Source organism: Aspergillus costaricaensis (genome assembly GCF_003184835.1).
Source record: "Aspergillus costaricaensis CBS 115574 unplaced genomic scaffold BO79scaffold_30, whole genome shotgun sequence".
In the NCBI taxonomy this organism is placed as follows: domain Eukaryota; kingdom Fungi; phylum Ascomycota; class Eurotiomycetes; order Eurotiales; family Aspergillaceae; genus Aspergillus; species Aspergillus costaricensis.
This window is the reverse complement of record NW_020291830.1, coordinates 376418-401430: the sequence shown is the minus strand read 5'-3', so window position 1 is coordinate 401430 and position 25013 is coordinate 376418. Positions and strand designations below refer to the sequence as shown.

The 25013-nt window shown below is 50.9% G+C and overlaps 11 protein-coding genes across 11 annotated transcripts; 9 read left to right on the top strand and 2 right to left on the bottom strand.

The window, feature by feature from the left end:
- Window positions 1–116: 116 nt before the first annotated feature.
- BO79DRAFT_200802 (ESCRT-II subunit protein VPS36) lies at window positions 117–2198 on the top strand (the record flags this gene model as incomplete). Its single annotated transcript, XM_025681521.1, has 3 exons — window positions 117–217; window positions 358–493; window positions 545–2198. The coding sequence occupies 3 exons, from the start codon at window positions 117–119 to the stop codon at window positions 2177–2179; spliced, it is 1872 nt and encodes a 623-aa protein (XP_025536547.1). The 3' UTR covers window positions 2180–2198.
- Window positions 2199–2394: 196 nt separating this feature from the next.
- Window positions 2395–4948, top strand: BO79DRAFT_210785 (uncharacterized protein). The gene has a single exon (XM_025682888.1). The coding sequence runs from the start codon at window positions 2631–2633 to the stop codon at window positions 4845–4847; it is 2217 nt and encodes a 738-aa protein (XP_025536546.1). The 5' UTR covers window positions 2395–2630; the 3' UTR covers window positions 4848–4948.
- A 395-nt stretch (window positions 4949–5343) lies between these two features.
- Window positions 5344–6949, bottom strand: BO79DRAFT_155197 (uncharacterized protein; the record flags this gene model as incomplete). The annotated part of the gene is made up of 4 exons (XM_025678774.1): window positions 5344–5922; window positions 5996–6137; window positions 6213–6519; window positions 6616–6949. The coding sequence occupies 4 exons, from the start codon at window positions 6947–6949 to the stop codon at window positions 5344–5346; spliced, it is 1362 nt and encodes a 453-aa protein (XP_025536545.1).
- A 649-nt stretch (window positions 6950–7598) lies between these two features.
- BO79DRAFT_239790 (YjgF-like protein) lies at window positions 7599–8395 on the top strand. The gene is made up of 3 exons (XM_025684953.1): window positions 7599–7928; window positions 8016–8165; window positions 8221–8395. The coding sequence occupies exons 1-3, from the start codon at window positions 7764–7766 to the stop codon at window positions 8323–8325; spliced, it is 420 nt and encodes a 139-aa protein (XP_025536544.1). The 5' UTR covers window positions 7599–7763; the 3' UTR covers window positions 8326–8395.
- Window positions 8396–9500: 1105 nt separating this feature from the next.
- Window positions 9501–11689, top strand: BO79DRAFT_239789 (uncharacterized protein). The gene is made up of 4 exons (XM_025684952.1): window positions 9501–9811; window positions 10772–11041; window positions 11234–11387; window positions 11557–11689. The coding sequence occupies exons 1-4, from the start codon at window positions 9636–9638 to the stop codon at window positions 11620–11622; spliced, it is 666 nt and encodes a 221-aa protein (XP_025536543.1). The 5' UTR covers window positions 9501–9635; the 3' UTR covers window positions 11623–11689.
- Window positions 11690–13645: 1956 nt separating this feature from the next.
- Window positions 13646–16793, top strand: BO79DRAFT_46070 (putative mucin family signaling protein Msb2). Its single transcript, XM_025689280.1, has one exon. The coding sequence runs from the start codon at window positions 13739–13741 to the stop codon at window positions 16691–16693; it is 2955 nt and encodes a 984-aa protein (XP_025536542.1). The 5' UTR covers window positions 13646–13738; the 3' UTR covers window positions 16694–16793.
- A 682-nt stretch (window positions 16794–17475) lies between these two features.
- On the bottom strand, window positions 17476–19565 carry BO79DRAFT_210778 (mitochondrial fission process 1 family protein). The gene is made up of 3 exons (XM_025682887.1): window positions 19027–19565; window positions 18289–18832; window positions 17476–18210 (listed from the first exon to the last, which is right to left on the bottom strand). The coding sequence occupies exons 1-3, from the start codon at window positions 19161–19163 to the stop codon at window positions 17848–17850; spliced, it is 1044 nt and encodes a 347-aa protein (XP_025536541.1). The 5' UTR covers window positions 19164–19565; the 3' UTR covers window positions 17476–17847.
- A 408-nt stretch (window positions 19566–19973) lies between these two features.
- Window positions 19974–20736, top strand: BO79DRAFT_210776 (ATP19 family protein). The gene is made up of 3 exons (XM_025682886.1): window positions 19974–20096; window positions 20232–20356; window positions 20452–20736. Exons 1-3 carry the CDS (start codon window positions 20049–20051, stop codon window positions 20498–20500), a joined length of 222 nt encoding a protein of 73 aa, XP_025536540.1. The 5' UTR covers window positions 19974–20048; the 3' UTR covers window positions 20501–20736.
- A 289-nt stretch (window positions 20737–21025) lies between these two features.
- BO79DRAFT_239785 (holo-ACP synthase) lies at window positions 21026–21776 on the top strand. The gene has a single exon (XM_025684951.1). The coding sequence runs from the start codon at window positions 21059–21061 to the stop codon at window positions 21518–21520; it is 462 nt and encodes a 153-aa protein (XP_025536539.1). The 5' UTR covers window positions 21026–21058; the 3' UTR covers window positions 21521–21776.
- Window positions 21777–21947: 171 nt separating this feature from the next.
- BO79DRAFT_179054 (histidinol-phosphatase) lies at window positions 21948–23245 on the top strand. The gene is made up of 3 exons (XM_025680007.1): window positions 21948–22100; window positions 22188–22346; window positions 22414–23245. The coding sequence occupies exons 2-3, from the start codon at window positions 22188–22190 to the stop codon at window positions 23191–23193; spliced, it is 939 nt and encodes a 312-aa protein (XP_025536538.1). The 5' UTR covers window positions 21948–22100; the 3' UTR covers window positions 23194–23245.
- A 705-nt stretch (window positions 23246–23950) lies between these two features.
- On the top strand, window positions 23951–24983 carry BO79DRAFT_247450 (FKBP-type peptidyl-prolyl cis-trans isomerase). Its single transcript, XM_025685648.1, has 5 exons — window positions 23951–24167; window positions 24337–24401; window positions 24491–24551; window positions 24642–24704; window positions 24757–24983. The coding sequence occupies exons 1-5, from the start codon at window positions 24040–24042 to the stop codon at window positions 24782–24784; spliced, it is 345 nt and encodes a 114-aa protein (XP_025536537.1). The 5' UTR covers window positions 23951–24039; the 3' UTR covers window positions 24785–24983.
- The last annotated feature ends 30 nt before the right edge of the window (window positions 24984–25013 follow it).

Here is a 25013-nt window from a genome sequence, read left to right as displayed (position 1 = left end):
GCACGCCGATCTGACTGATAACGAGCAATACAACCAGCGCCAAGGCATCTCGCTTTCGTATACTCTGCCCCTCTTCACCCTTTCAATCGTGAAGAGATGCTGCTTGATCTTACTAGATGTTCTTCAAGCCTTTGGATCTGACAACTGCGCTTCGCCCCTCGCTGTTGCCCGACGAGACCTTACTCTTTGTCCAGGATGCGGTGGGGTTGTACGAAGGGTGAGTAGCCGGTTGTTACTTCACCTGCTGCATCGGTGGTCTCCATGCTTGGGTCTATTTCACTTCTTCTGGAACCGAGCCTTAGTGACACAGTATATATCTTCTCAATTGCTGACTGTTAATATCTCTTGCATGATCAGAAAATATAAAATCCCCAATTATCAGAATGGCCATGCCTATTTGACCTCGCATCGTGTCTGTTATGTAGCAGTTGATGAGCCGCAAAAATACTCCGTTGGCATTGACCTCAAGGATATTGATAGAACAGAGTACCAAGTACGTGCTGGTTCAATCATGCAAACTGGCCTGAACTCTAATGTATCATAGGCAAGCTTCTGGAAGTCCTCTCCAAAGATTACGCTATACCCTAAACCGCTGAAGAACATTGACCGGTCGAAAAGCGCGGGCGCAAGTCCCTCTCGATCGCAGTCGCCCCTGACCCCAAAGTCCGTGTCTCATCCTAGCGCGGGGCTTCCTCCACCCGTGAATGCGACATGGGTATGCCCTATATGCACCTTTTCCAATCCCGTGCCCTCCAATTTCGACCCGTCCACCGCTACCGCGTCCACGCCGATACCTCCTTGCCTGGCATGTGGTATCAAACCCCCTTTTGCGACTATCCTTAAGGCTGCAATCACTGCTGCAACAAGTCGCGAGAGTACTGTTGCGACGCCACCCATCTCTCATCCTGGGCAAGAGTCCTCACTTGGGAATAATGGCCCCAAGAACCTAACGATTCCACAAAATGGTGCCCAAGTGTCATGTCCTCGCTGCACATTCGTCAACCATCCGTCTCTCATTGAATGTGAAATGTGTGGAGCTTCCTTGGTCTCTGCAAATATCCTCAAGGTCACCAATGGCGATCACTACCGTGCGGAATCCCCGGCCCCTGTTTTTGATCAGGGCAGTATAAAGAGCAAACAAATCAAAGATTGCATGAAATTGTCATTCCGTGGAGGTGGCGAAAAGATATTTCTTGAAAGGTTGAAGGGCGCCTTGATCCAGCGGAAATGGCTTCTTTACAATGCTCCGCCTGTGCCACAACAACCATCGCAGTCAAGCCTCGAAGCTCAAGGTTTAGCCGTGCCTGCATTAGCGAACGGCCCTGGAGCATCACAGCCTCGCTCACCGGGAGTTGGCATTGCGGGGCTTGAGCGACGAGGCCTTGAGGCTCGTAAGAACAATGAGCTCGTCATTGGCAATGCTTTCGAGGATCTCGAAGCGCTTATGGCATCGGCGAAACATATTGTTGCGCTTGCTGAGACGCTAGCCCGCGAGTCTGGGATGGCTAGTGACGAGAGCTCTGCTGAAACTAGCGCCGTCCTTTCGGAATCAGCGGCGGCGTTGGGTATGGTGACAACGAAAGATATGCTCGGGTCCGGGGCAGAGAGCCTATATCTGTCGGAACTGTCACGAAATCTAGCAGAATATCTAACCGACGATCGTAAGGGCATCTTACAGAAAGAAGGCGGGATTATCAGTCTTATCGACTTGTGGGCAATCTTCAACCGGTCCCGAAACGGGGTCGAGCTCGTCAGTCCTTCGGACTTTCAGAAGGCTGCGGAGCTATGGGAGAAACTGAAGTTGCCAGTCCGTCTGCGTCGATTCAAGAGTGGACTGCTCGTTGTGCAACGATACGACTGGACTGATGAGAAGACCCTTCGGCAGCTGCTAGACTGGATGGCAGAGCTCCGTCAAGTGCCACCCACGGAGCCGGTAGCCTGGGACTGGCGTCTGTTTGGACGCGCCGTGACCGCACAGGAGGCGGCACAGCGATTCAAATGGAGTGTGGGTGTTGCAGCGGAGGAGTTGGAAATGGCAGAGGACAAGGGAGTCCTTTGCAGAGAACAGGGAATTGAGGGGCTACGGTTCTGGTTCAATTATATTGCGTCTGACCCAGACCTGCAGGAATTGGATGATCTAGGACTTGCAAAAGTTAGCATAGACAACCATGACATATAGAGATGACGGGAATTTTGACTAAGAATCGCACAAATGATGATTCTGAGCGAGCAACTTCTACTTTGAGTTTCTGCCTGAGGCATAGTTCTAGACCGACAACCCCGCGCTTGCCCCGTGATTGGCTTATCGGAGCTCTCTCCGCCTTATCAGCTGCCAACTCTCTCCCTCCCTTGCACTTCCAAGTCACTCCATGCTTCGTTCATCAGTATTCTAGCTCTCTTTCCGATAAACTGATTAGCTATCTCTCAGAGAAAAGTTTCTACTTTGTGGTTACTGTCCTTGTAGCGGCCCTCATGACCCCTAATCGTCCCCTGTGATGTAACCGAAGACAGCTCAGTGGCCGTCCGAATCCGGTCTGACGTCGTGGTCGAAGAGCTTCATCACTCCTTGCTTAGCGTCCTTCTATTCTAGCTTATATACTTCAAACACAGAGTCCTCGCGAGCCTCAACTATGATATATACAACCGCAGTTGCAAATATCAGGGCCGTCAGACGTTCCACGGCCCTGGCCAGAGCTTATCCCCAAGCCATACTCTTCGCATCATCTCAACATCCGAAGTCCTCCTGCCAGCGCCGTCACATATGGCGCGGTCCGGGCGAGCGGATAAACTACGAGTATTTGGAGAAGCAAATAGATAAGCACAGACGATACTGTCTTTCGAAGCTTCGTGAGAAGCCCGCACGTCCGCGGAAAGCGAACGTGTACGAAAGTCAGAATCCATGGGGGTTCCGAGGTTACGGACCGGGCTATGATCGAGACAAGTCTTTTCAATTTGACAAGCGAAATGGTATTAAGGGTGACTTTTGGGAGGCCGAAAGGTCCCGCATCAAGGAGAGAATGAACCAGATCAAGAAGGAGATTGATAAGGATCCCTACGCAGCATTATTCGGGAGAAGGTTGCAGCCATTTAGCTCCTTCGAGAAGCTTGATAATGCCTTTACCTCCATTTGTCGTTCTTTCCTAGGTCTTGACAAGTCGGAACACATCATGGATACAACAGCACGCCCGAAGGCCACTGCTGCAGTCTCGAAGGACTCTTCGGAATCGCCCAAGAAGCCACAATCAGACGTGAGTGGCAGGGTCCCATCTTCAGACGAGACTGTATCAGAGACGGGTCGACCAGACTATGAATTCGACCCTGTTAGTGGCCGTATGATACCCAAGGATCCTGAGCAGTCGGTGGCCACAGCAAAGGGTTCTCGCGGGAACGACATTGATACATTGGCCGGGACCCAGAAGCCTCCTTCTGGACCCACCGGCTATCTATCCCCATTCGAACGATCAGTTTCAGAACCTAAGCCGGCAACAGAATCAGGAAACGATAGGGCAGAAGAAACATCGCAACAACGTGTTGAGGTGGCGCCAGTCGCGGATGAGCCCTTCCAAACTCCTGAGGTGCAGAAACCGCAGTCACCAACAGAAGCTCGCTACAAAGCTTTGGAGCCATCCATTGATACTATGAAAGACCAGAGAGATGTGTCTGAGAAACTTAGCAGTCTCTCAGAAGCGATCATGGCCGATCAACCTAAGCTTCAGGATCTCACAATGGGCGGCGGACGCGTCACCTATGATCACCTAGAAGCGCCAGTCAACAGTCGTTCGTTTGGAGATCAACCAAGCAATGAGGCTTCGATGAGATCTCTAGAGGCGCCTGAAAGTCCTCTAAGTACAGCACACGAACAGGACAGGGTGCAAGCAGAGAGGGAGGAGGATTTAGACATCCTAAATGCCAGTGATATTCGTTCACAATACTTGGCTAAGCCTAGTATTGACCCTGAGATTGAGAAGCAGATCCGTCAATCTCTCGACGATAGGTTCGATTCATTTGTCGATCCCGCTGGTGACATTGACGCCGAGAGCGTTCGAAGCAAGTTTCAAAAGCATGAGACTTTCGGCGCATCTGACGAGGCCATCATGCCAGAGAAATCAGACGTTGGTGTACAGCCCAATCAACAAACTGCAGAAAGTCGGGAAGCTTCACAGCTACTCCAGTCTGGAAAGCAGGAAGCTACCAAGGACTTCGATCAAACTACTACCATTGAGCAGCCGCTCGCTGGCAGCCCGTCAAGTGAAACCTATAGAGTCCTTGCATATGATCCCTCGACCCTTCAAGTAAACGAGGCGGAGACGAGCTCGTCTTTCCAGGCTTCAGACGAGACAATCCACCCGGCAGAAATTCTAGGTCGCCTGAATGCCCCTGCCAAGTTTCTACCCCATTTTGCAAGAATGCGTACCGATGGTTACGAAATTGTTTCCGGTGGTGGGGATATCCTTGTTTTCAAAAAGTCCAGCAGTTCCGTGCACGACAGTGCCGCTCTCCATTCCAAAGCAGCCGGCAAAATTGAAGCTAGGTCCGACGGTCAAAACGACGAAACTTTGAAACAATCTACATCACCTACTCAGCTACCGCAGGAGCATTTCTCCAGCCAAGCTCCTGATCATCAGACCAAATTTCCAGACGAGACTTCACAGGCTAAAGGCTCTTCTTCGAAACGACAGTCAAGAGCTGGCCAGGCTCTACGCAGGATGCTGTTCAGTGGCGTAGCTACCGCAGGAACATGCTACGCCATAGGTGTTGTTGTCGAATACTTCCGCACGGGAGGACAGGATGGACGGGGTATTGATGCTTTCACGGCTTTTGAGTCTGAGCGGCGTCATGGAGACTAAATTTGGATGTCTTCGCACAATTCTGTATAACTATTCGAGCTGATTTTTGCCATGACCATAACGAGTATGTACTATGTAGTGCGTCTCCTCTCTGTAACTAGAGTCACATTTTCCATTGAAAATTAGGCTACGCTATCTGCTCCATTAACGCCATCTTCCCGCTATGCTATGGGTACATCAATTTGGTATGAGCAAAAGACGAGAAAGCAAAACGAAGACAAAGAGCTAGCAAAGACAAAGTAAATACAAAGCAAAGGCTAGGCAACGTGCGAGCAAAGACTAAGCAAATGCAAAGTGAATGCAAAGCCAAGGTGCAAGCCAAGTGCAAGCAAAGGCCCAACGAAGAGCAAAGCAAAGGCCAAGCAAAGAGCAAGCCATGAAAAAAGAAAGAAAGAGAGTATCGAAAAGAAAAGTCAAGACGAGAGATTGAACACGTCCCGTCCCCAACGCCTATCGCCCTGGCAGCGCAAAAACTCACCACTCAACCCTCACCCCCTCAGCGCCTAGCCGCAGACGACGACTCGGCAGGCTGCGACTCCTCCTCCAGCGGAAACTTCTCAAACATATTCTGCATGACACCACACTTAGCGCGGCCGCCCATCAAATAACGATTGAGGCCAGCCAACAACTTCAACGCGGCATGCCAGTCACTCTTTTTCCAGAGATCATACTCCTTGCTAGCGAGCACGCGGAACACGGGAGCGTCATCTTCGTCCGGAGCTTCATTTCTCTCCTCTTTGAGAGTGTGTAGCCAATCGAGTTGATCGATATCGTGCTCGAGATCTTGCTCGGTGTAGCGGCGATTGGCGTCTCCGGCGCGGAAAGTGTGCAGTTCGGTGTTGGAGGTGTCGACGGGCTTGTACTTTTTGCAGTAGATACGTGAGATCTTGGAACTGGGGAAGATGGCGCGTTGGACGTGAAGTCTGCTGCCGTGAAGGTTGATGAGGAAGACCTCTTGGTCGGGGAGGTGGTGGCGATGGATGTGCATGTGGTGCAGGTTGGTTAGGAGTTGACCGAGGTGGAGTTGGAAGTTTTGGGAGAGGGTTTTGTGGAGTGGTTGGTTGTCGGTGAGGGTCTGTTGGGGGTGTTAGTGGGTTGGTTGGTCTTGATGAAGGGTTGGATAGGAGGGTTGAGGGGGGAAACTATACAGTTGTCATTGGCAGGACGGTGCGTGCATACATAGCATCGGGGTAATAATCAACGACGACGCGGCCGGAGGTACAGGGTCCGTCTTGACGTTTCTCTTTGTAGCCGGTCCAATATTCGAGGTATTCTCCCATGACTTTGGGGCTGGTTGGATGGGAGGTGATGGGGTTAGTGTATCGTTGCTGTGTAGGGTCTGTTAGGGTTGATGTTGTCACGTACTAGAGGTGGAACCAAAGCATGGCCTTTGAAGTCGGGTGCATGACATCCACGTTGAAGAACAATTCGGATATGAGAGCATGAAGTACATTGTCTTGGTTGTAACGTGCTTGTCTGAAGTCAAGGTTGGTTGGACAGGTTGCAGCACTGCCTGCCTCGTCCTCAAAGAGACCTTTATCCCACTGAGGAGAATTCTTAAGATTACGGAAGACGTCGAAGAAAATGGTCTCGAGGGTGGGCCAATTATTCTGATTGACTCGACGTCCGTTTCTGGCGTTGCGGAAGATCCAGACAGCGCGGTGGACGATCTCTAGTATTGAGTTAGCTTTGCTCCTTCTGAGTTGGTTTACCTATGTGCCATGATATGGATAGTGTTATATGCGCTTGGATGGGTATATAGACTCACTATCTTTGTCTGCTCTCTTGAGGTAGCGCAGCGGCACGATATCTTCGTCAGGACGGCTTAGATAGACCCTGGCTTTCATGCCGTGAACTTGAATATCAACGGACTTTGTCTCAGAAACCTCGGGGATCGTTTCCATGACTCTGAAGGCTGGCCATCTGATGTATTCGGTATTGTCAAGTTCCGCGACAGCTCTTTCTTCTGCAGCTGCTTCTGCTCGCTCCTCTTCGATCATCTTTTTCGCAGCTTTCAGCTTCGCGAGGTCCCTCCTGGCTTTGGAGAGCCTGAGACGCGCCGTTGCTTCGGCCACCTTCTTCCGCATCCCCCGGGGATCCATGATTGCGGTGGTTCACGAATGCATCGAAGGAAAATGAGGATGAGAAGAATGATAGAGACGTGTCTGCATCTTCCAGCACAGAGTGCATTCAGAAGATGAGTTGTGGACGTGTTCAGTCGTCGTGGCAAAGGCCATCTTGTGTTAGGAGAGTGAATCTGCGTGCACCGTTTGTGATATCTGCTAATGCGGAGACATCTGGCGGAGACTGATCCGTTTATAATGTTTGAAGATGAGGAAGTTCGTGGTTGCTTTGCATGAAAACTGTGAATGTGACGTTGGAATGCAGCTGGAGGAGAGTGTCATTGTGTTAGATTTACAGAAGTGAACTATATTAATGAGGTTCTCTCGAGGTAAATGGTATTTGCGTGATGTGCTTCAGAGCACGATATCTAGGGTTGTGGTGTTGTTCCTAGCGAGCAACATTGGCGGTTGTGAAAAAGATATATAAGTTAGTTGTGGCACGGTTATCAGCAGTCTCCAACCGGTTGGCACTACCAGATCTATTAACAACTCTTCCCAACTGAATTGAATTAGTACGCATCAATGTTATTCAAAGTATCAGCAATCAAGAGTCTATACCCAAATATCCGTGATTGTCATAGGGTTTCATCTCCGTGGTGTGCATGGTCTCCTCATTATCGCCAGCATTCTTAGTCACATCTCGGTGGGTCACAACTCATCCAACTTCCCCGCTTATCATCAACCTTCGCCCTTCCCCAGGTATATATTTTGAAGCATTACTGCCTTTCGAGGAAACAATATAGGTTATATCAACTGCCAGAAAGAGGAAACTATAGCATCTACAATATTCACGATGTCCAAAGCAACCAGAATCCCCATCCGCACCCAAAAGGCCCCTCTCCCACCGCCATTCCTCTCCCAGGGCATCGTCGTCGGCGACATGGTCTACTGCTCTGGGCAGGTGGGCGTGAACCCTACTACAGGCAAGATGGTTGAGGGATCAATCCAAGAAAGAACGGTACAATTTCTTCTTAACCATATACAGAAAACTCTCTTTCTCGCGGACCATAAGGTGCCTTAAGGCCACTCAGCTAACGGAGTCCAGAAACAAATCCTCAACAACCTAGGTGCCGTCCTAGAAGCAGGCGGCTCTAGTCTCCAGGATGCCGTCAAAGTCAACATATTCCTGGCTGATATGAATGACTTTGCCGCTGTCAATGAAGTCTATAGTTCCTTTTTCGCGGATCCGAAGCCGGTACGTCCCGCCTGATTGCCCCTAGGCAGAGTCACATACTTACAGATAAACCCAGGCTCGTACATGCGTTGCGGTCAAGACATTGCCACTGGGGACTGATGTGGAGATTGAGTGTGCTGGGGTGGTGAGCAGCGTGCCAAGTCGAGGTTCTCGTCTGTGAGAAGCAAGCAATAATGCAGATTCTGGATATGACTGTGATGCTATGCGAGTACATAACTGGACAAATGCAGACAAACATTGCTTATGTGCATATACTCTGCATCTTGGCTGTAGACAACGGATAGACCGGCGAGCCTGGTATGAATAGCCTATGCGTCGACAAGCCCGATTTCTAATGTTAGGTATCGGAATGCCAACGGTGACTTTATGCATGGATTCGAGCGGCAGCTGGGCTTAGTTATGTCTAATGCGACACCGGCTGTCGGATGCAGCTCAGATGGCTGATGCGAGAAGATCATTCGTGCTATTTACTCCGTCCTCCGTGCTCTATGTTGGATCCTCTATCGTAGCTAAGCGAACCATTGTGTCTCAGATCGGCTGGGTCGGTAAAAGCACAGATTCAGCTCCAATGGGTCATGGGTCAAATAAGAAGAACCGATCCGCTATTATTAGCATAGTTCTCCATCTCAGAGTGGCCTTTCGTATAAGCTGGTAGGAAGCTGAATTGTCAGGATTTGCAGTTGGAACAGTTCAGGGATAGTCCACTGCAACTACTGAACTGATCGACCTTTTTCCAGGCTCTGATCCGAACATCGTGACTGTCCCCAGGATTGGATCTGCTGGAGATGGAGGGAATCGCTGGCCTCAAAATGGGCGAGGCTAGTCCGCATGGGGGCAATGCACGCGCCAAGAGCCGACCACCAACCAATGGAATCAAGGGCCACGGTGGGGCAGCAGTCAGGAACAGGCTTAGTGCCTGTTTGAAGTAATTTCCCAGTCCTTGGATCGTTGGCAACTTTTGTCCATGGTTCATTAGATTCAGGGTCATATCCCCCGTCCCAGGAACTGGTCGCATTTAGCATATGATATAATGGTATCAGGATGGAGATATGTGTGATGGGCCTTGCGGTAGAGGTCCTCAAGATACAATGGCCTAGTGAAAATGGTCAGTGTGTGGTCTTACGTCCGTCCAAGGCTTGACTCGAAGACGCTCTTTGAATGGACTCAGCCTACAAGATTAAAATAGCAACGCGAACAATGGTGCCACTGCTGGACGGAGTTCCGTGGGTGCTACGACTCATCTAGCTTTCTTAGTAGTATCACCAAATGTCCACCGTCTCTACTCAATTCAGGCGAACGACGATCCAACTCCCTAAGTATTACAGAGGAACCCATCCGGATTTGGGTCTTATCGAAGCTTTGACTTTCTCGATCTGCATATGCTGCTGAAGCAGTTCTGACCGTCAGCCTTCTAGAGTCGCACATCGCCCTAGGCCATGCTCTTCGTGAGATCCAACACTCGAAGAAGCAATGACCATGGGGCGCTCCTGCAAATCCTTTCTGACTGTGCTGGCCTTGGGTACCAAGAGTCTCAGCCAATACGCGATCTGTGGAATTTTGTACGACTCTGTTCGTGGCAATTCTGAGACTGAAGGGATGGAAAGAGCCATTGTTTCAGCCCTGACGGCGGCCCCCCAGCAGGGGCTGTGAGCGACTCTCTTGCATTTCTGACATTCCAATCATGTCAGGGAGAAAAAGATCGATGATTGCCGCGCTGTCAAAAAGCACCAGCACCGACTGGCGGGTTAGAAGAAGAAGATAGTACGTACAACTCTTATTTTTCCCTGCTTGTGACGGTTGGCGCCGCTGGGCATGCACGTGGTGTAAGACATGAACATGCCTTCCATCGTCTTCCTCGCCCAGCGTTAACCGGGCTGGGTCTTGCTGGAGTCTGAGTGTCGAGCAGGCCCCCCCTCCCATCCTTCGTGAGTAGGCTAAGAAATTAGCCCAGGACTAACGGAATGGAGCACGTTCTCGAAAGGACCTGAGGTCAATAGTGTCCGCCACTAGCTTCTGAATGGAAGAGGATTGTCTTGAAGGCAGCAACTAGAATTTCCCAAGATGCAGTGCTACCAGCATATTAGCACACCACGTACCCATGTCATGGAGCTTGACAGGTATCTCATCTTGAATAGTAAGGCCTGTTGCATACCGGTAGAATGGATGGGACGGGTGCGCATACGTAGTGGCTCCGTACGAGGCACGGATGGTATTGGATGCTTTGGGGTTAAGAAGGGATGGTGAGACAGCCGGGGGTGGATGGCCATCATTGTGACTGACTCAACCCGGCGGGCGGGAGGGGAAGGGGCATCGATAATCTTACTTTTTTATTTTATTTTCTTGGATTTTTTATTTCTTTGCTGGTGGTTGTAATGTTAGGCAGAGAGGAAAGAAACACGGCTTTCCTTCTCAAGGAGGAGGAGGAAATGCACCCGACCGCATTATCTTGGCTGGCAGGTGCATAACCCCATGCTTATCACATTCCTCCGATCCAAGTTACGAAAGAAAAATATCCCTTTTGCTCGCCTGTTCGAACCGAACCAAGCCATGCGATTTTCTCTCTCTTTCTCTCTTGATGATCCTTGCCTGGAGTTGTTTTTGCTCAGTTGCCAGCCCGTCGAGCAGGCTGCAGCACATGTGTTGCTCGTATCACCACGCACCGGGGCTATCCCCACAGCCATCCAGGAACCACCCACACTAAAACGACGCCGTCAGTCTAGGCCTTGTGGTGGTCCGAACCTTGACGGAATTATGCCCTTTGCAGAAGAGGCTGGCGTGCGAGGCGGGAATTACGATGCGCGCCGTACCACTGCTGATCGGCAATTGTCCCTGGCCACTCTCACCGGCCACTTTACGCTGTGCTACCTGTCTAGTGAGTGAGTAAAGTAAAGTCAAGTATGTATCCTTGAATCCTCCGTGACATGCCTGAATTTTGAGGATCCCACTTCAAGTTTATGCATCAATCTTCCCCATTCCTTAGACCGCGATCATTATCTCCCCATACGAGCCGACTTTGATGGGCTAATTTCCTTACCATTCCCCTGCGACATCCCGGAATGATTGGACAGTTTGTCAACATCGCCACCAATCGTTCTCTGGCTCCGTGAGGTAGTGCAACTGCCGGGCTGTGTCGTCTTTCTGATTCTATGCACCTTCTGCATGCTGCGGCATCAACCCAGCCTCGAGCAAACTGCCAGGGCATATGACAGCCCGCAGCCTACAGTATACCCTGCCATGTTCTGCTTTACACTGCACACAAAGTGCGCGGAGGAGTTCCCGATCTGTGAAGAGGAGATACCTGATTGACACCTTGTGCTCCATATCTGTTCGGTTGACGAGACCCTAGTATGTCGATCGAAATACACCATGCTACCCCTCTTTCAACGTCTAGACTCCCCAAAGAAGAGTTCTGTCCATTGCATATCATGCGATCTATGGCCTGAACCACTCGGGGTGAGGGTGTTCTCAATAGTTCCAGCGGTAGCGAGCTCGGAGTTGGTCTTGATGTGCGCCGTTGTAGATAGATACTGCACTATAGACGGAGCGCGGCCATGGTCAGTACCCAAATAAGCTCTCTTCTCCGTATACTATTGATCGTTTGGCATCTAGTGTACCTTTTGATGGGGGGTTCGACCAGGACGGCATGCGTACATGCCTTCTCCATTGGGACGTTCCTCCAGCCAGACACGCACATACAGTCCGTTCACACTATCCATTCATTCATTCGGCCATTAGTAAATACACTCATACATATTAGCCGGGATGTAATGACTTGTAGTGCATGAGGTGTAGGCAGAGAGTCCAGAACCTGTGACACGCAACGACAGCAACGACAGCAACTCCAGTATCAAATAGCAAAGACCTAGAACATGCTCAACCCCAGGTTGTTGCGGGCATTTGTCGTCAGTGAGTGAGCAAATGTGCAATTGGGCTAATGAGGATGCGAGGTGAAGATACGGCAACCAAGGTACAATACCGTACGGCAAGAGGTGGGACGAAGTGGAAGGGGGCCCACCTCTACCCGGTGCGTGTGGTTTATGGCCTTGTCATGGGGTGGTTGGCATTGTAGCCACGGCCTTTTCCTTTGCTTTTCCCGCGTGCTTCCTGCCTTTTTCCCCCTCTGCTTTGGTGTGCCTCGTTTTTCCCCTGCCGTGCCTTTTTCCCTTCCTTCCCTCCTCCCCCCCCTTTTTTCCAGTGGTACCAAACCACAACTCCCACAGCCCAACCCGGAAATCCAAGTGGTGGTGGTAAGAGCTAAGTAAAGTAAAGTCAAAAAGTAAAAGCCGGGCCCCAAAATAATCAAATCTACCAAAAAAAGGCGATGACACGGACCGGCAAACCAACTAAGCCAAACTAATCCAAACCGCCAGCCAGAAGTAATCTCCCCTTCCCTCTCACTCTCCTTTCATTCATTTTAGTGCTGTTGTTATTATTACTGTTCCTAATTACTACCACCATTTTTTTGATTTTGATTTTTCCCGTCCTTCCTTTGGTATTATTATTATTCTTCTTCTTCTTCTGCTTCTTCACTTTGCATCGCCTATCTTTCTTTTCATTCTTTACTACCATCCTTTCCCTCCTCCTCTCTCTTCCTCTCTCTTTCCCCCCCCTCTTCGCCCCGTTTTTGCTTCGCCAGCGCCGGTGCTTCGTTGACGTAGCCCACCTGCGAACACCTTTTCTACGTCAACGAGCCGTTGGGACTTGCCAATTCATCCTCAGCCTTTCTCTCCTTGCATCCCATCCCCCTCCCACGGTCGCGCGCCCTCTTCAGGTACTACCACCACCTCCAACCGCCGTTCACCATAACAACCCACCCCCCTCCTCTCCACTACCATTACCACCTCCACCTTTCCCCCTCTCCACGGCCGTTTTTCTCACTTAACATCCCTTTCTTAGATCTTGTCGCTCGCTCCTTACCGCCTCTACACTCGTTATTGTTTTGTTTGCTGGTAGTTTTCGTGAGGGGTTACTGTTGGTTTCTCATCGACCACACCCCCTGCCGCTCTTTGAACTCGCTTTGTTTATACCGAACTCCCGCCGTTGGTGCGCGCACATCCATCCGTCAGCTGTCAGTGCACTATTAGAGCTTGTCGCTATCGATACTTTTGATTCGGAGATTTTTTTGGTGGATATAGTTTTGTGATATCTGCAAAATTTCTGGTTGTTGTTCGACTCAATATACCAGGAAGCTTACCGACCGTTGTCATCGCATCCCCAGCCGTCGACCGATTCGGGATATCGCCATCGCTCGCGCCATCCTTCTATTGAGATAGGTTCGCTTCAAGTGGTTCAATTCGTCGAGAGGTGGATATACGAAAACGCCGGGAATAGGACATCTATATAGCCCGGGGGTTAGACTATTCGAATTTCCAACCACCGACCCCATGCATCAGCAATCTCAACGACTGGCTTTGATCCTTGACGTTTGAATACTCCGTGCCTTGGGATATTTGGTTTTGGAGGTTCCCATCTGAGCCTTCGCTCTGTCCATTCATTTCAGCATTGTTACGGTCTTTTCGACCACCTGACCACTCTTTATCGCCTGCTATTGTTACCTAACTATTCGAATCAATATGATTGCGCCCACGACTTCGTTGTTGGCCGCGTTCCTGTCCTTGGGCGGCCTCGAGCTCGTCGCAGCCCGGGAGGCAGGACAGATCCGGGACTTGGGAGCGCGTGAGGTTAGCTCCGCCGTTCCTGGTTCCTCCCAGCCCGTTACGCCTGTCGAGTTGACGACCAGGTCCGAAACGAGTACACATGATTCAGCGCCCACCTCGGACAATGAACAAACAAGCCCGATCGTTGACCCTTCACCTGCTGTTATCGTTGTTCCTGTAACCATTTCCGTGGACGCCAATGGTGTTACGCATACTATTGTGGGCACGGCACCCAACGTTCCCGGTGCTTCAACGACAACTAGCTCTACCCTTGAGCGTGCAGAGAGTACCCCGGCGGCAGCAGCTGCTACTTCGACGGCGAGCGCGACTACATCCGACAAGGATTCAACTACCAGTGACTCGAAAAAGCAGAAGTCTACCTCCGAATCCGAGAAGCACACTTCCGCGTCTGAATCGTCAGCGAAACCAGAGTCAGCTTCTTCGTCAGCAGCAGCAACGACGGCAGAGACAGCTTCTTCGTCGGCCGCAGCGGCAGCAGCAGCAGCTACTACATCTAGCCAGAGTTCGTTGGCTGACTCCTGGGAAAGCTTCATTTCAAGTATCTTGGGGTCCTCTACCAGCACCAGCGCAACCTCCACGGCCAGCCCTACCGCATCGCCAGCCGAGTCCAGCTCTGCAACCCCAGCTCCCGCTTCAAGCTCTGCTGGCGTCATTGTAGATGTTACCTCAAGCAAGAGTTCTACAAGCGATAGCTCGACGACCTCGGAGAGCTCTACGGCTAAAGATTCCACCACTCAGAGCTCTTCCAGCCCAGCATCCTCGACCCCAGCTTCCACTACGGAGTCTTCGACCGAGGCTTCGCAGTCGGAATCTGCCACTGCTAGCTCGAAGGCAGAGACTTCGAGTCAACTTATCACTAGCCAGAGCGCATCTGCCCAGAGTTCTTCCGCTCAGGTCCCTCTGGCTGAGTCTACTTCGAAGTCTGAATCTTCAACCCAGAGCTCCTCGAGTCAGGTTACATCCGTTCAGGCCACCTCGTCAGGCGCAGCCTCTCAGACTACTGGGTCAGCATCATCGAGCCTCATCCCGTCTGCATCTGAAGACGTGACCTCTTCTTCTTCCACCCCCTCATCATCAGGAGGTGTCCTCGGCTTCCTCTCGGACCTCTTCCCTACTACCACCACTTCCAGCGGATCTGCCTCTGCTACTAGCAAGAGTGCAAGCGAGTCTGCCGACTCCAGTGCTTTCCCTCTGAGCCTCCCTACCATTTCCGTCAGTGTTCCTGTAGTTACACCTGCCTCATCTTCTGGGTCGGTCAATATCGTTTCTGCCCTACTTGGCACATCCTCAGGCGCTTCCTTGGAACCTTCGGCCATTAGTCTGGGTATCTCGGCCACTTCCACGGCTCTTATCCCCGGAGCTTCCAGCGGAACCCAGAGCTCCTCAGCGGGAGCCTCGACTCCGATAATCAGCGGTGGCATTGTCATCGTGCCCACTTCGACTGAATCTGCTTCTGCTTCCGTCTCAGGATCTGCCTCGACGGGTCTTTTTGGAACCACTTCAGAATCAGCATCTTCATTGGCTTCGGGATCCGCCTCTGGATCTGCGGGCGTTATTCCTACATCGGTGTCTGGGTCTGTATCTGGATCTGCAGGACCGTTCCCTACGTCGGCGTCTGGATCCGTTTCGGGATCTGCAGGTGTTATTCCTACATCGGCTCCTGGCTCTGCATCTGGATCTGTGTCGGGATCTGCTTCTGGATCCGTTTCAGGCTCTGCCATTGGCACCAGCTCTGCATCCAAGTTTACCTCCATTTCTGGCCCTGCCTCTTCGATCCCCTTGATCACTTCCACCAAGGAGTCCTCGGGTCTGGTATCTGCGACGCCTTCCTATGCCCCGTCCACTACCAGCAAGGAAACGCCCACGCCTATCGCACAACCCACCACGACGACCACCTCGGCCGCTGAGACGACTGTCGCCCCGAAACCGACCACGACCACCTCCGATTCTGACAACTACCTGCCGTCAAGCATTCTCGTGGTTGAGCCCACCACTACTACGTCACTGAGCACGGGCACAGCTACCCATTCGAGTACCAGTACTGCTGCTGCTCAGCTTCCTGGATCGATCTCTCCTTCTGGTGGTCTTCCCGAGCAGCCGGCCAACGATACCTTGGTCCAAATCGGTTTCAATGGCAAACTGCGCTGGAGCTTTGTGGCCACAACGCCCTTGTCTTCCTCCCAGATCTTTATGTATGTTCCCGAGGGTATGGGCTACGCGTTGCAGCTCAATGACTCTGACGTGGTCATGTACGACCTCCAACCCTACGACAACTCGGCAAGCACTGGCTACATTGCTACCGTTGCGCTGATGTACATCCCTTCGGATGACGTTGACACCCTGAGAAAGATGCTCCACAACCCCATTTCGAGGCTCTACGAGCAGCCCAACGAGACAGTCAAGACATTGATGGCCATGATCGACCCTTCCATCCCTCTTCTGGTGGGCGACTCGGGTTCTTCCAGTGGCAGCTCGTCCAACAGCGGTGGATCGGGTAGCAGCAGCAGCAACGGCGATGGCAGTGACGGTGGCTACGACCAAAGCGATGCTGGTACCAGCTCATCTGGAACCACCAAGGCTAGTGCCGTTGGTATCGGATGTGGTGCTGTGGCCGGTGCTGCAGCATATGGTGCTGGTATGTTCTGGGTTGCGCGTCGGTACCGGAAGAAGCGCCAGTTGCACCAGCGCTCCCCCTCGAGCGTCGACCAGATGAGCGAAGGCCGCGGCGCTGGGTCCGTCTTCGGCGCAGGTGGCCGTCTCTCCCGCAACAGCCAGAACAGCCGGGGCACTGGCCGTACCCAGATGATCAGCGCGCCGGTGATGGCCGAGAACTCGCTCGGCTGGAACTAAGCCCATCAGTATTTCTCCTATAAACCATGGATCGTGTACTTTGTTCAATACTAGACAGGGCCAAAATATAAGCCGAAGCCATGACGCAACGCTCTAGAGAGGTTGTTGGGGGCGTTGGGCCCCTAATCTGTGTGGAATACATACCAAGCGTTGTTGATGTTGCCATTTGTTCCCAACTGTATTCACATTTTATCTTGATATGCCATCGCGTCCTCATTTCCCTGGCATTTGTTTGATTATATCCTTTTTCTTTTTCTTTCTACTCTTCTTATTCCCCACACGTTTTGTGCCATTTTCCACTACCTTTTTCATCCATACCATTCTTACTCTCCTTATGGTGACACAGAAAAAAAGACCTGCCACCGCAATCACTTTTTTACTCTTCTTCATATCCCATTTCTTATTTTCTTTCCATCCTCTCCCTATGATCATCCATCTTCCCTCAGGCATGGATCTACCTATTCCTCCTGACTGAACTCACCCCCTCCCCTACGCTTTTCTTAATGATTGGGTGGTAGGTATCTGCTGTGACGAGTGAACGCCGTGCTATACTCTCCTACCCCGCGTTTTGTTTTCTACCTCTTTGTCCGTCCTTTTTTATCTCGCTATGTGTACAGATGTATATTTCTCTTTTTATCAAGTAGATCGAAATGCAAGCATGCAAGCTAGCTGTTTAGCTTAGCCTAACTGGTTGGATTAAATCTGACTAGGTTGGGTTGGGCTGAATGAAAATGTTCAAATGTGGTTGATTCTTTTGTAGAGATGTAGGATGTAGTATTTCTCTGCTTTGAGGTGTGAAGGTATTTTGAAGAGGTACCTAGGTAGGGATTGTTTCTGTTGATAGGCAAATGCGGAGGACCATTGAGTAGGAAGTAATGTGTTTGACCTGGCCCTTGAATGATGTGGTTCGTGATAATGATGATGACTGATGATGTTTGGCTGAAAGGAGAGCAGAAAAAACGCTAAGAGACAATTATTATGTACAGTACAGAAATGCAGCGGAGAGAGAGGCGAATGATAAGAAAGTCAGAAAAAACCATTTCATCCATCCATCCGTCCATCCCTCCATCGCCAATGACATAAGAAAAAAACCGAGCTAAAAAGAGGGGGATAAAGAAATAAAGGTATAGAAAGAAAATCAATCAATCACTCAATCACTCATTCTTCTCTTTCGAATTCGACCCGAAACCCAACAACGCCAACGGGCCCTTCTCGCCGCGCTGCTCACGCTCTTGCATGCGCTGCTCCTTCGCTCGACGGCGTTCCTCCTTATAGTTCTCCCAGGAGACATTAGCATCGTAGCCCATGACCTCGCCGTTATTCTTCTCAGCCTGGAACTTAAGGAAGTGGCTCAGAGAGGTCTCCTCGTCATGAGGTGTCCTCACGGCCTGAGGCAACGGACGGACGGCATCTTCACCGGCATACGCACGGAGTCCGGTATGGAAGGCCCATTCGACGGCCTCTTCGACGGGTTTGTCGAATAGGTAGGGGAGGAAAGGCACGACGGAGAGACCGAGCTAGTATATTTATATGTGTTAGCGGCGGGTACTGATATGATAAAGTACGTATTCCTGAAACGAACGGGGGAAACTCACCCCAATAGGCGCCCAAGTACGGAAAAAGACACTCCGGGAATTCTTCAACATGCGCCCAGAGTACTTGACCACCGAGTGAATGGTAAAGGCCGGAAGACCCATACTGGCGATACCTTGGAACACGGCGCGCTGGGCCATGACGGTGCGGTAGTCCTCAGCCAGGGGAACGTGAGTCGTGGGCCATGGCATCAGCGTATCGCTGCTGCTACTGCCTGTTAAAGAGCCGGCGATGTTGCCGGTTACCATGCCCTTGGCGACTTGCTCGTGGGTGAGGTCGCTGGCATCTTTGTAGGCCTCGCAGGGAGGCGCTAGGACGCGGCGATTGCGGAGGTAGGCTTTGTAGCCTTCGTGGGCGACATCGCCAATTAGATAGGTCCAGGAAATGCCGTAGGCGGATCGCACTAGCCAGGGGTGCGCCACGGGGCGAAAGGATTCGCCTATGTCGGAGGTGTAGGCGACGTAGCGGTGGGCGGAGAGTAAGACGGTGCGGAGTCGGTTGGCGTATCCGGCGTAGCGGTAGGGGGTTTCGGTGGAGTCTACGGAGCTGTAGTAGAGGTTTCTTGGTTAATGATGAATAAGTTGGGGATGGTTGGTGTGGATGTGAGAGAGTTGCTTTTTTGGTGGTTTTCTTGCGGGGATCGGAAAATGCGGGGAGAACACAACGCGGAGATGGGAGTGCTTTTCTTCCCTCCCGACACATCGACACTAAAGTTGGGAAAGGGATGGTGTCACACGTACTATGAGGAATAGATGTCATCGTAGAAACTGTCGTCGTTGTCGGCTAGTCTTTGCAAATGTGAAGGGAGCTTTTTGCGAGGAATGGGCGGTTGTTGGGCCGCTTCGGGCGTGTCGTCGTGATGCTTTCCCCAGAACATGATGTGATGATGGGACAAATGCGATGGTCGGAGTAATGAGCAACGCTTGGATGAGAGGTGAGAAAAAGGGAAGAGAATGGAAAATGAATTTCTAGCAGACTGGAAAAAAATGTGGATGGGAGTTTGAAGCGAGGAATGGAGATTAGTAGTAAGTAGTAAATCAAGGGGGAAGAGAAGCAAGAGATGGTGACTTCAAATCCAGACAGCTAGAAAGTCAACAGGAGCTCCAGCAAATCCAGGGCCGAAAGAAACCATGGACTGACAGCATCTTATAGCACCGGCGATTCGCTGCAAGAATAACCGCCAGCAGTAACCGACCAGCAGCAGCTCTCAGAGCATAGCCGGGGGATTTCTCCACGTCTCGTCCAGGGATGATTTCACTTCCCCCGAGGTTCGGATGGGGGGAGCTTTACTATAACTAAGCTTGGTGGAGAGAGCTGTGTGATGACACCGCCACATACTATGATGGTTTGCTAGGTTGGTGGGTAAATTAGCCTCTACGGTGTACAAGGTACTCGGTGGTCAGACGTTGGCTGTAGCTTTTGTATTTTGCATCTGCAGGGTGTTGTGATACCGCAACTCTTCGTTTCTTTTCAGGGCATCTCTAATCATGCCATCATATCCCGTGATGTCTTCCCGGGACCCTCACGTGTCGGGCACTTTCGGGACATCACGTGAGATGCAAGCTAGCTCGCGTGACATCTTACTAGGCTGACTCATTACTGACTCAGCATACACGCCAGTCCCAAACAGGCAAGGACCATAGCCGCAACTTCCATCGCTGCCGTCCAACGACTGATTCCCGTTGGACCTCGCATTGCACCGCTACATCCGCCGCTCTGACCTGACCGTTCTCCATTGAACTCTCTCCTCCAATCCGTCATCATGGTCGTCTACTACCAGATCGCCGGCAAGCAGGTCGGCTCCCACGTTGTACGTCTCCGTTGCCGCCCCGTTGCAACCCTCCCCTGTCCCGGGACCAATCTCTGCCGAGGTCATAACATCGGCCGATGGCATACCCTACCAGCTACCTGGGAACTTGTACACTGACTACTTGACTCTGTATAGCTCGCCATGAGCGTTCTCGGTGCTCTCTTCGGCGGTGTTGGTCTCGCTACCCGTGGTGGTGGCCAGCCCAAGCCTGCCACCCCTCCCATCCAGGCTTCCTCCAAGGATGAGGAGACCTTCATCCAGTACGTACCGCCTCTGTGGCAGATGGACAGATCTGCAATCACAACTATGAATGATCTGGTCGGGGTGCTGGAATGCAAGCTAACGTTTCTCACAGGGACTTCTTGAAACAAGTGAATGGAGACGAGAAGAAGAAAGACCACTAGAATACCGCTTTAATACGGGAATCGGTCGAGGACAAACAACCTAATTGAAGATGCTCGATGCATGATATCCATGACCGAATGGGTCGTTGTTCAGGGTGGTCTGGATTCTACCCTGCCGGGCTCGGGCAGTGTCCTTGAAATCTTGCCTGCTGGGACGGTTTGGCGGTTCCACGGGAGGTGTGAATCTGTACATATAGAGTATACACCGTGAACGTTTGTTCTCCAACTTTGCCGTGTCTGGAACTGGTAAAATCTTTACAAAGAGGTGCTATATCGGTGTAGAAGTAAGCATGCGTGTAACAGCCAGCAGATCACTACAACCAAGAGTATCCAGTATTGACTGGGAATAAACACCACTGGCCACTACAATCTGTTCCTGGTTTATAGATTCTTACAATATGTGCCTGTAGTAACCACACCCACCAATCACTCAATACCTACCAGTCACACAGCCAACCAGTCACCTGACCATATCCAACCTTTCACAATAACATCCCAACAACCAACCAACCCACAACTTGACCACTCCCACCAACCCACCTAACGAACACAACCACCATGAAACAAACCCCCTTCCCCTTCGCCCTCAACATCGGCACCGACATCGTCCACCTCCCACGAATAACCCGCCTCCTCGCCCGCCCCAACTACCTCACCCGCTTCACGCACCGCATTCTCCACGCCCGCGAACAACAAGACTTTCGCACCCGCTTCTCCCTGCCTCCATTGCCCTCTTCCATCCCAGCGAAAACGCCAACTACCCCTAGCATAAGTATATCCCCCGACATGACGCGGTGGCTCGCCGGCCGGTTCGCGGCCAAAGAGGCAGCGCGCAAAGCGGCGCCCCGTGGTGCGGCGCATATTAGCTGGAAGGATGTGGTGGTTACAGTGGGGGAGGAGGGGGGGAGGCCGGAGGTGGTGTATTTAGATGGGGATGGGGATGAGGCTGGGAGGGTAGGGAAGTTGTCCATTTCGCATGATGGGGAGTATGTCGTTGCTATGGTGGTGGCGGCGGGGTGAGATTTATCCTTCTAGGAGTATATGGGTTTTCATGAGAGTTTTCATGCGGAGGATATAGGGAAGATACTAGACGCGGACTGGATTCGGACAGTCCACTGTGATGCTGAGACGGTTGAATCGTGGCTATAGCTGCGATGGGGGTAATATTTGGATGGAAGTGTGAAGATAGCCCTGCTTGGTGGGAGGAGGCATCTGGTAGAGCTAGCTGGCTAGCTTTGTATACTCACTGGAGTGTATCAATAGATGTATACTAGAGTACAATAGTAATGGATGCACAATAAGTCGCATAAATATTGGAATATCGTCTGTAGACAGCGTGATCACCATCTCGTATCTGGAGTCGGAGATGCTGGCGGAGCTGCCGGTCGAGCAGAACATCCGTCCAGATTGACTCGCCGCAACAACTCCTGCTTCTTCACACGGTCCTCTTCACCACCTCCTAGTTCAGGTTCACGTTTAAGCGAGTTTGTCAGTGGCTGACCAGTTATAATCAGCCTGACACTCACGAGCTCCGGCTTGCTTCCCCTTATATACCGGCAACAACAACAGCAACCCCTCCATCGCGGGGTAACCGGCCGCGGTAAGTGATACTCATCGCATCATATCACGACTTCAATCACAACATCTACCCTCTAAGTCTACTTCACCTGCTAATATACCTCTCCAGATGCCCTTCTCTCATCACAGCCACTCCGGGCAATTCTGCCCTGGCCATGCCAAAGACAACCTGGAAGAAATCATCCAGCTGGCCATCTCCAAGAAATTCCACACCTTCTGCTTGACGGAGCATATGCCCCGCCATGAAGAAGATTTCTACCCAGAAGAGGTACTCTCTATCCCAGAAACACCGGCTTATCGTACCCTATAGCCATTTAATTAACTAACCAACCCAGATCGAAGCCGGCGACACCGAATCCAGCCACGTAGCCAACGAAGCAGCCTACTTCGCCGAAGCCACGCGGCTCCGATCCAAATACGCCGATCAAATCAACATCCTCATCGGGTTCGAGATCGACTGGATCCGGCCGGGCTCGCGACAGCTAATCGAGGAGTCTCTATCGCGGCACCCCTTCGAGTTCTTCATGGGTTCCGTGCACCATACGCTCACCGTCCCTATTGACTATGACCGGCCGCTATACGAGAAGGCGCGTACGCTAGCCGGCGGGACAGACGAGTTGCTCTTCGAGGCATACTTCGATGAGCAACTGGATATGCTGAAGCAGGTGAAGCCGGTAGTAGTAGGGCATTTCGATCTGATTCGGTTGAAGAGTGATGATCCCGATCGGAGCTTTCAGCAGTATCCTCGGGTCTGGGAGAAGATTCTACGGAATTTGGACTACGTGGCGGGATATGGGGGATTGTTGGAGGTGAATTCGGCGGCGTTGAGGAAGGGCATGAAGGAGCCGTATCCGAATGGGGAGATTTGTCAGGAATTTCTGGCTCGCGGCGGCAGGTTTTGTCTGTCGGATGATAGTCATGGATTGGAGCAGGTTGGGCTGAATTTCCATCGCGTGGTGCCGTTCTTGGAGCAGGTGGGTGTGTCAAAGCTACATTATCTGGGACTGGGGGAGGGTGGTAATGATGATGGTGCGCCCGTTGATGCACGGTTTCCGAGGACGCAGATCAAGGAGGTGTCGTTGGAGGAGGTGAAGAAGATGTCGTTTTGGGGGTAAGGATGGAGCAGAGCCACGAAGTCAGGAATGATTTGAGGGGAGGGGAGTTGACAGGGATGCATCACATGCATGGGGATTGGGGTTGCATGCATTGACAGTTGGTGAGATTTAGTCTTTTTTGCTTTTCCCCATCTGAGATATCACACGGGAAGAAATAAATGTGGATGATTGATGAAGATGTTGATGGATTAGTTACTAATAAGAGTAAGTAGCTCTGCTGGTACTGGGGCCATGAGCGGCCAGCCGGCCAGCCAAGTACAATGCTAACTAGACCAGACAATCAAATCATGTAGTAGAAAAAATAATAAATAATACAGGCGGCACAGGCGGCAGCCAGTATCTTCTACCAAGTAGCAATTGGAACAACATTCTATTTTAGCTGCAGACGGGCAATGAGGCCACAGCGAGAAGGCAATTAATAAGTAGTGAAGTAGTAAACGTAACTTAACTGGACTTTTCCGCGCCAAGCGAACCCACACAGGCGGCGCGAATCTTCCATCATCATCAGTCAATCATCATCGCATGCCCTCTCTTTTCCCCCAATATATCAAACCTTATCCTTTTCTTGCCCCCCTCCTCCCCTCTTCTTGTAAAGTAGTAATAATAATATTAGCAGTAGTAGCAGTAAATGATACACCGCCAACCCAAAGTAATCAATTTAGTTAGTAAATTGGTCTCGCCCTGAAATAATTAAATCCAAAGTATAAATCAACCAACTGACCCCCCGCCCCCACTTGGCCCGATTCTTCTTCGTTTTCCATCATTTCTGCTTCACCTTTTCTTCTTCTCTATTTTCCCCTCTTCTCTCCATCAAATTTCATATTCTGAAAATACACATCTATCACAATGGGTGTCACCAAGACCATCATCTCCCCTGGCAACGGCCAGCAGTTCCCCAAGCCCGGTGACCAGATCTCCATGCACTACACTGGTTGTCTGTATGATGAGAACGCCCCTAACAAGATGGGCAAGCAGTATGTTCGCCCCTTCCTGCCTTCTTTCTCCCTCTTTCTCTCTCTCTCTCCATAGCCTTTAAAGTAGATGTCCATGACAGTGGCTGTACTGCGCTATATGGACATTCTAAATGGACAAAGAAATGAAAGAGAATCTGACATCATCATACTAATTTAATGAAATCAACAGGTTCGACAGCTCCCGTGGTCGCGGTGCCTTCAAGACTGCCATCGGTGTTGGTGGTCTCATTAAGGGTATGTTTCATCGCCTCTATCTATTATTTATAGATATATTGATTTGAATGAAATGGACTAATTTACTAATTAATTAATTAATTATTCAGGCTGGGATGAGGCCGTCCCCCAGATGAGCGTTGGCGAGAAGGCCATCCTGACTATTTCTCCGTGAGTTATCTCCCTTCCTCCCACTCACCCTTAAAAAAAAAAGAATGCTATAGTTGGTATGAAATTCGTATTCTAATATACTATGTACAGTGACTACGGCTACGGCCCCCGTGGTTTCCCTGGCTTGATCCCCCCTAACTCGACCCTTGTTTTGTAAGTTACTTTTTACCCTGTCAATGAAGAAGGGAATACTGATGATTATTAGCGAGGTTGAGCTGCTCGGCATCAACTAAACCCGCTATATTATTATTCATTCATATAGTATAGCAGGGTTGCAATCAATCAAATAAATGGTTAAAAACGGCGGCTTTTTTGTCGATTTTACATTACTACTTGACTTACTTACTAGATCAATACAATCGATCAGTCGAGGAATCATTCTTTACCAAAGTATGTAGATGGTAGTATAGCATCCTCCATTACTTGATATAGTAGTCATCCTATATACATGCTGATAATACT

What these genes read in the sequence shown, in the direction of transcription:
- BO79DRAFT_210778 (XM_025682887.1), bottom strand. Translation starts at nt 19,163, where the DNA reads ATGTTCTGGGGAAAGCATCACGACGACACGCCCGAAGCGGCCCAACAA. An exon ending in GATGACATCTATTCCTCATA is followed by an intron (nt 18,833 to 19,026) that starts GTACGTGTGACA and finishes CCTCTACTACAG; the next exon opens with CTCCGTAGACTCCACCGAAA. An exon ending in GTACTTGGGCGCCTATTGGG is followed by an intron (nt 18,211 to 18,288) that starts GTGAGTTTCCCC and finishes TAAATATACTAG; the next exon opens with CTCGGTCTCTCCGTCGTGCC.
- BO79DRAFT_179054 (XM_025680007.1), top strand. Translation starts at nt 22,188, where the DNA reads ATGCCCTTCTCTCATCACAGCCACTCCGGGCAATTCTGCCCTGGCCAT. An exon ending in AAGATTTCTACCCAGAAGAG is followed by an intron (nt 22,347 to 22,413) that starts GTACTCTCTATC and finishes TAACCAACCCAG; the next exon opens with ATCGAAGCCGGCGACACCGA.
- BO79DRAFT_46070 (XM_025689280.1), top strand. Translation starts at nt 13,739, where the DNA reads ATGATTGCGCCCACGACTTCGTTGTTGGCCGCGTTCCTGTCCTTGGGC.
- BO79DRAFT_239790 (XM_025684953.1), top strand. Translation starts at nt 7,764, where the DNA reads ATGTCCAAAGCAACCAGAATCCCCATCCGCACCCAAAAGGCCCCTCTC. An exon ending in GATCAATCCAAGAAAGAACG is followed by an intron (nt 7,929 to 8,015) that starts GTACAATTTCTT and finishes AACGGAGTCCAG; the next exon opens with AAACAAATCCTCAACAACCT. An exon ending in TTTTCGCGGATCCGAAGCCG is followed by an intron (nt 8,166 to 8,220) that starts GTACGTCCCGCC and finishes AGATAAACCCAG; the next exon opens with GCTCGTACATGCGTTGCGGT.
- BO79DRAFT_210785 (XM_025682888.1), top strand. Translation starts at nt 2,631, where the DNA reads ATGATATATACAACCGCAGTTGCAAATATCAGGGCCGTCAGACGTTCC.
- BO79DRAFT_239789 (XM_025684952.1), top strand. Translation starts at nt 9,636, where the DNA reads ATGACCATGGGGCGCTCCTGCAAATCCTTTCTGACTGTGCTGGCCTTG. An exon ending in GCGGCCCCCCAGCAGGGGCT is followed by an intron (nt 9,812 to 10,771) that starts GTGAGCGACTCT and finishes GTTTTTGCTCAG; the next exon opens with TTGCCAGCCCGTCGAGCAGG. An exon ending in ATGACAGCCCGCAGCCTACA is followed by an intron (nt 11,388 to 11,556) that starts GTATACCCTGCC and finishes TTCAACGTCTAG; the next exon opens with ACTCCCCAAAGAAGAGTTCT.
- BO79DRAFT_210776 (XM_025682886.1), top strand. Translation starts at nt 20,049, where the DNA reads ATGGTCGTCTACTACCAGATCGCCGGCAAGCAGGTCGGCTCCCACGTT. An exon ending in AGCAGGTCGGCTCCCACGTT is followed by an intron (nt 20,097 to 20,231) that starts GTACGTCTCCGT and finishes GACTCTGTATAG; the next exon opens with CTCGCCATGAGCGTTCTCGG. An exon ending in GATGAGGAGACCTTCATCCA is followed by an intron (nt 20,357 to 20,451) that starts GTACGTACCGCC and finishes CGTTTCTCACAG; the next exon opens with GGACTTCTTGAAACAAGTGA.
- BO79DRAFT_247450 (XM_025685648.1), top strand. Translation starts at nt 24,040, where the DNA reads ATGGGTGTCACCAAGACCATCATCTCCCCTGGCAACGGCCAGCAGTTC. An exon ending in TGTTGGTGGTCTCATTAAGG is followed by an intron (nt 24,402 to 24,490) that starts GTATGTTTCATC and finishes TTAATTATTCAG; the next exon opens with GCTGGGATGAGGCCGTCCCC. An exon ending in CCTAACTCGACCCTTGTTTT is followed by an intron (nt 24,705 to 24,756) that starts GTAAGTTACTTT and finishes GATGATTATTAG; the next exon opens with CGAGGTTGAGCTGCTCGGCA.
- BO79DRAFT_239785 (XM_025684951.1), top strand. Translation starts at nt 21,059, where the DNA reads ATGAAACAAACCCCCTTCCCCTTCGCCCTCAACATCGGCACCGACATC.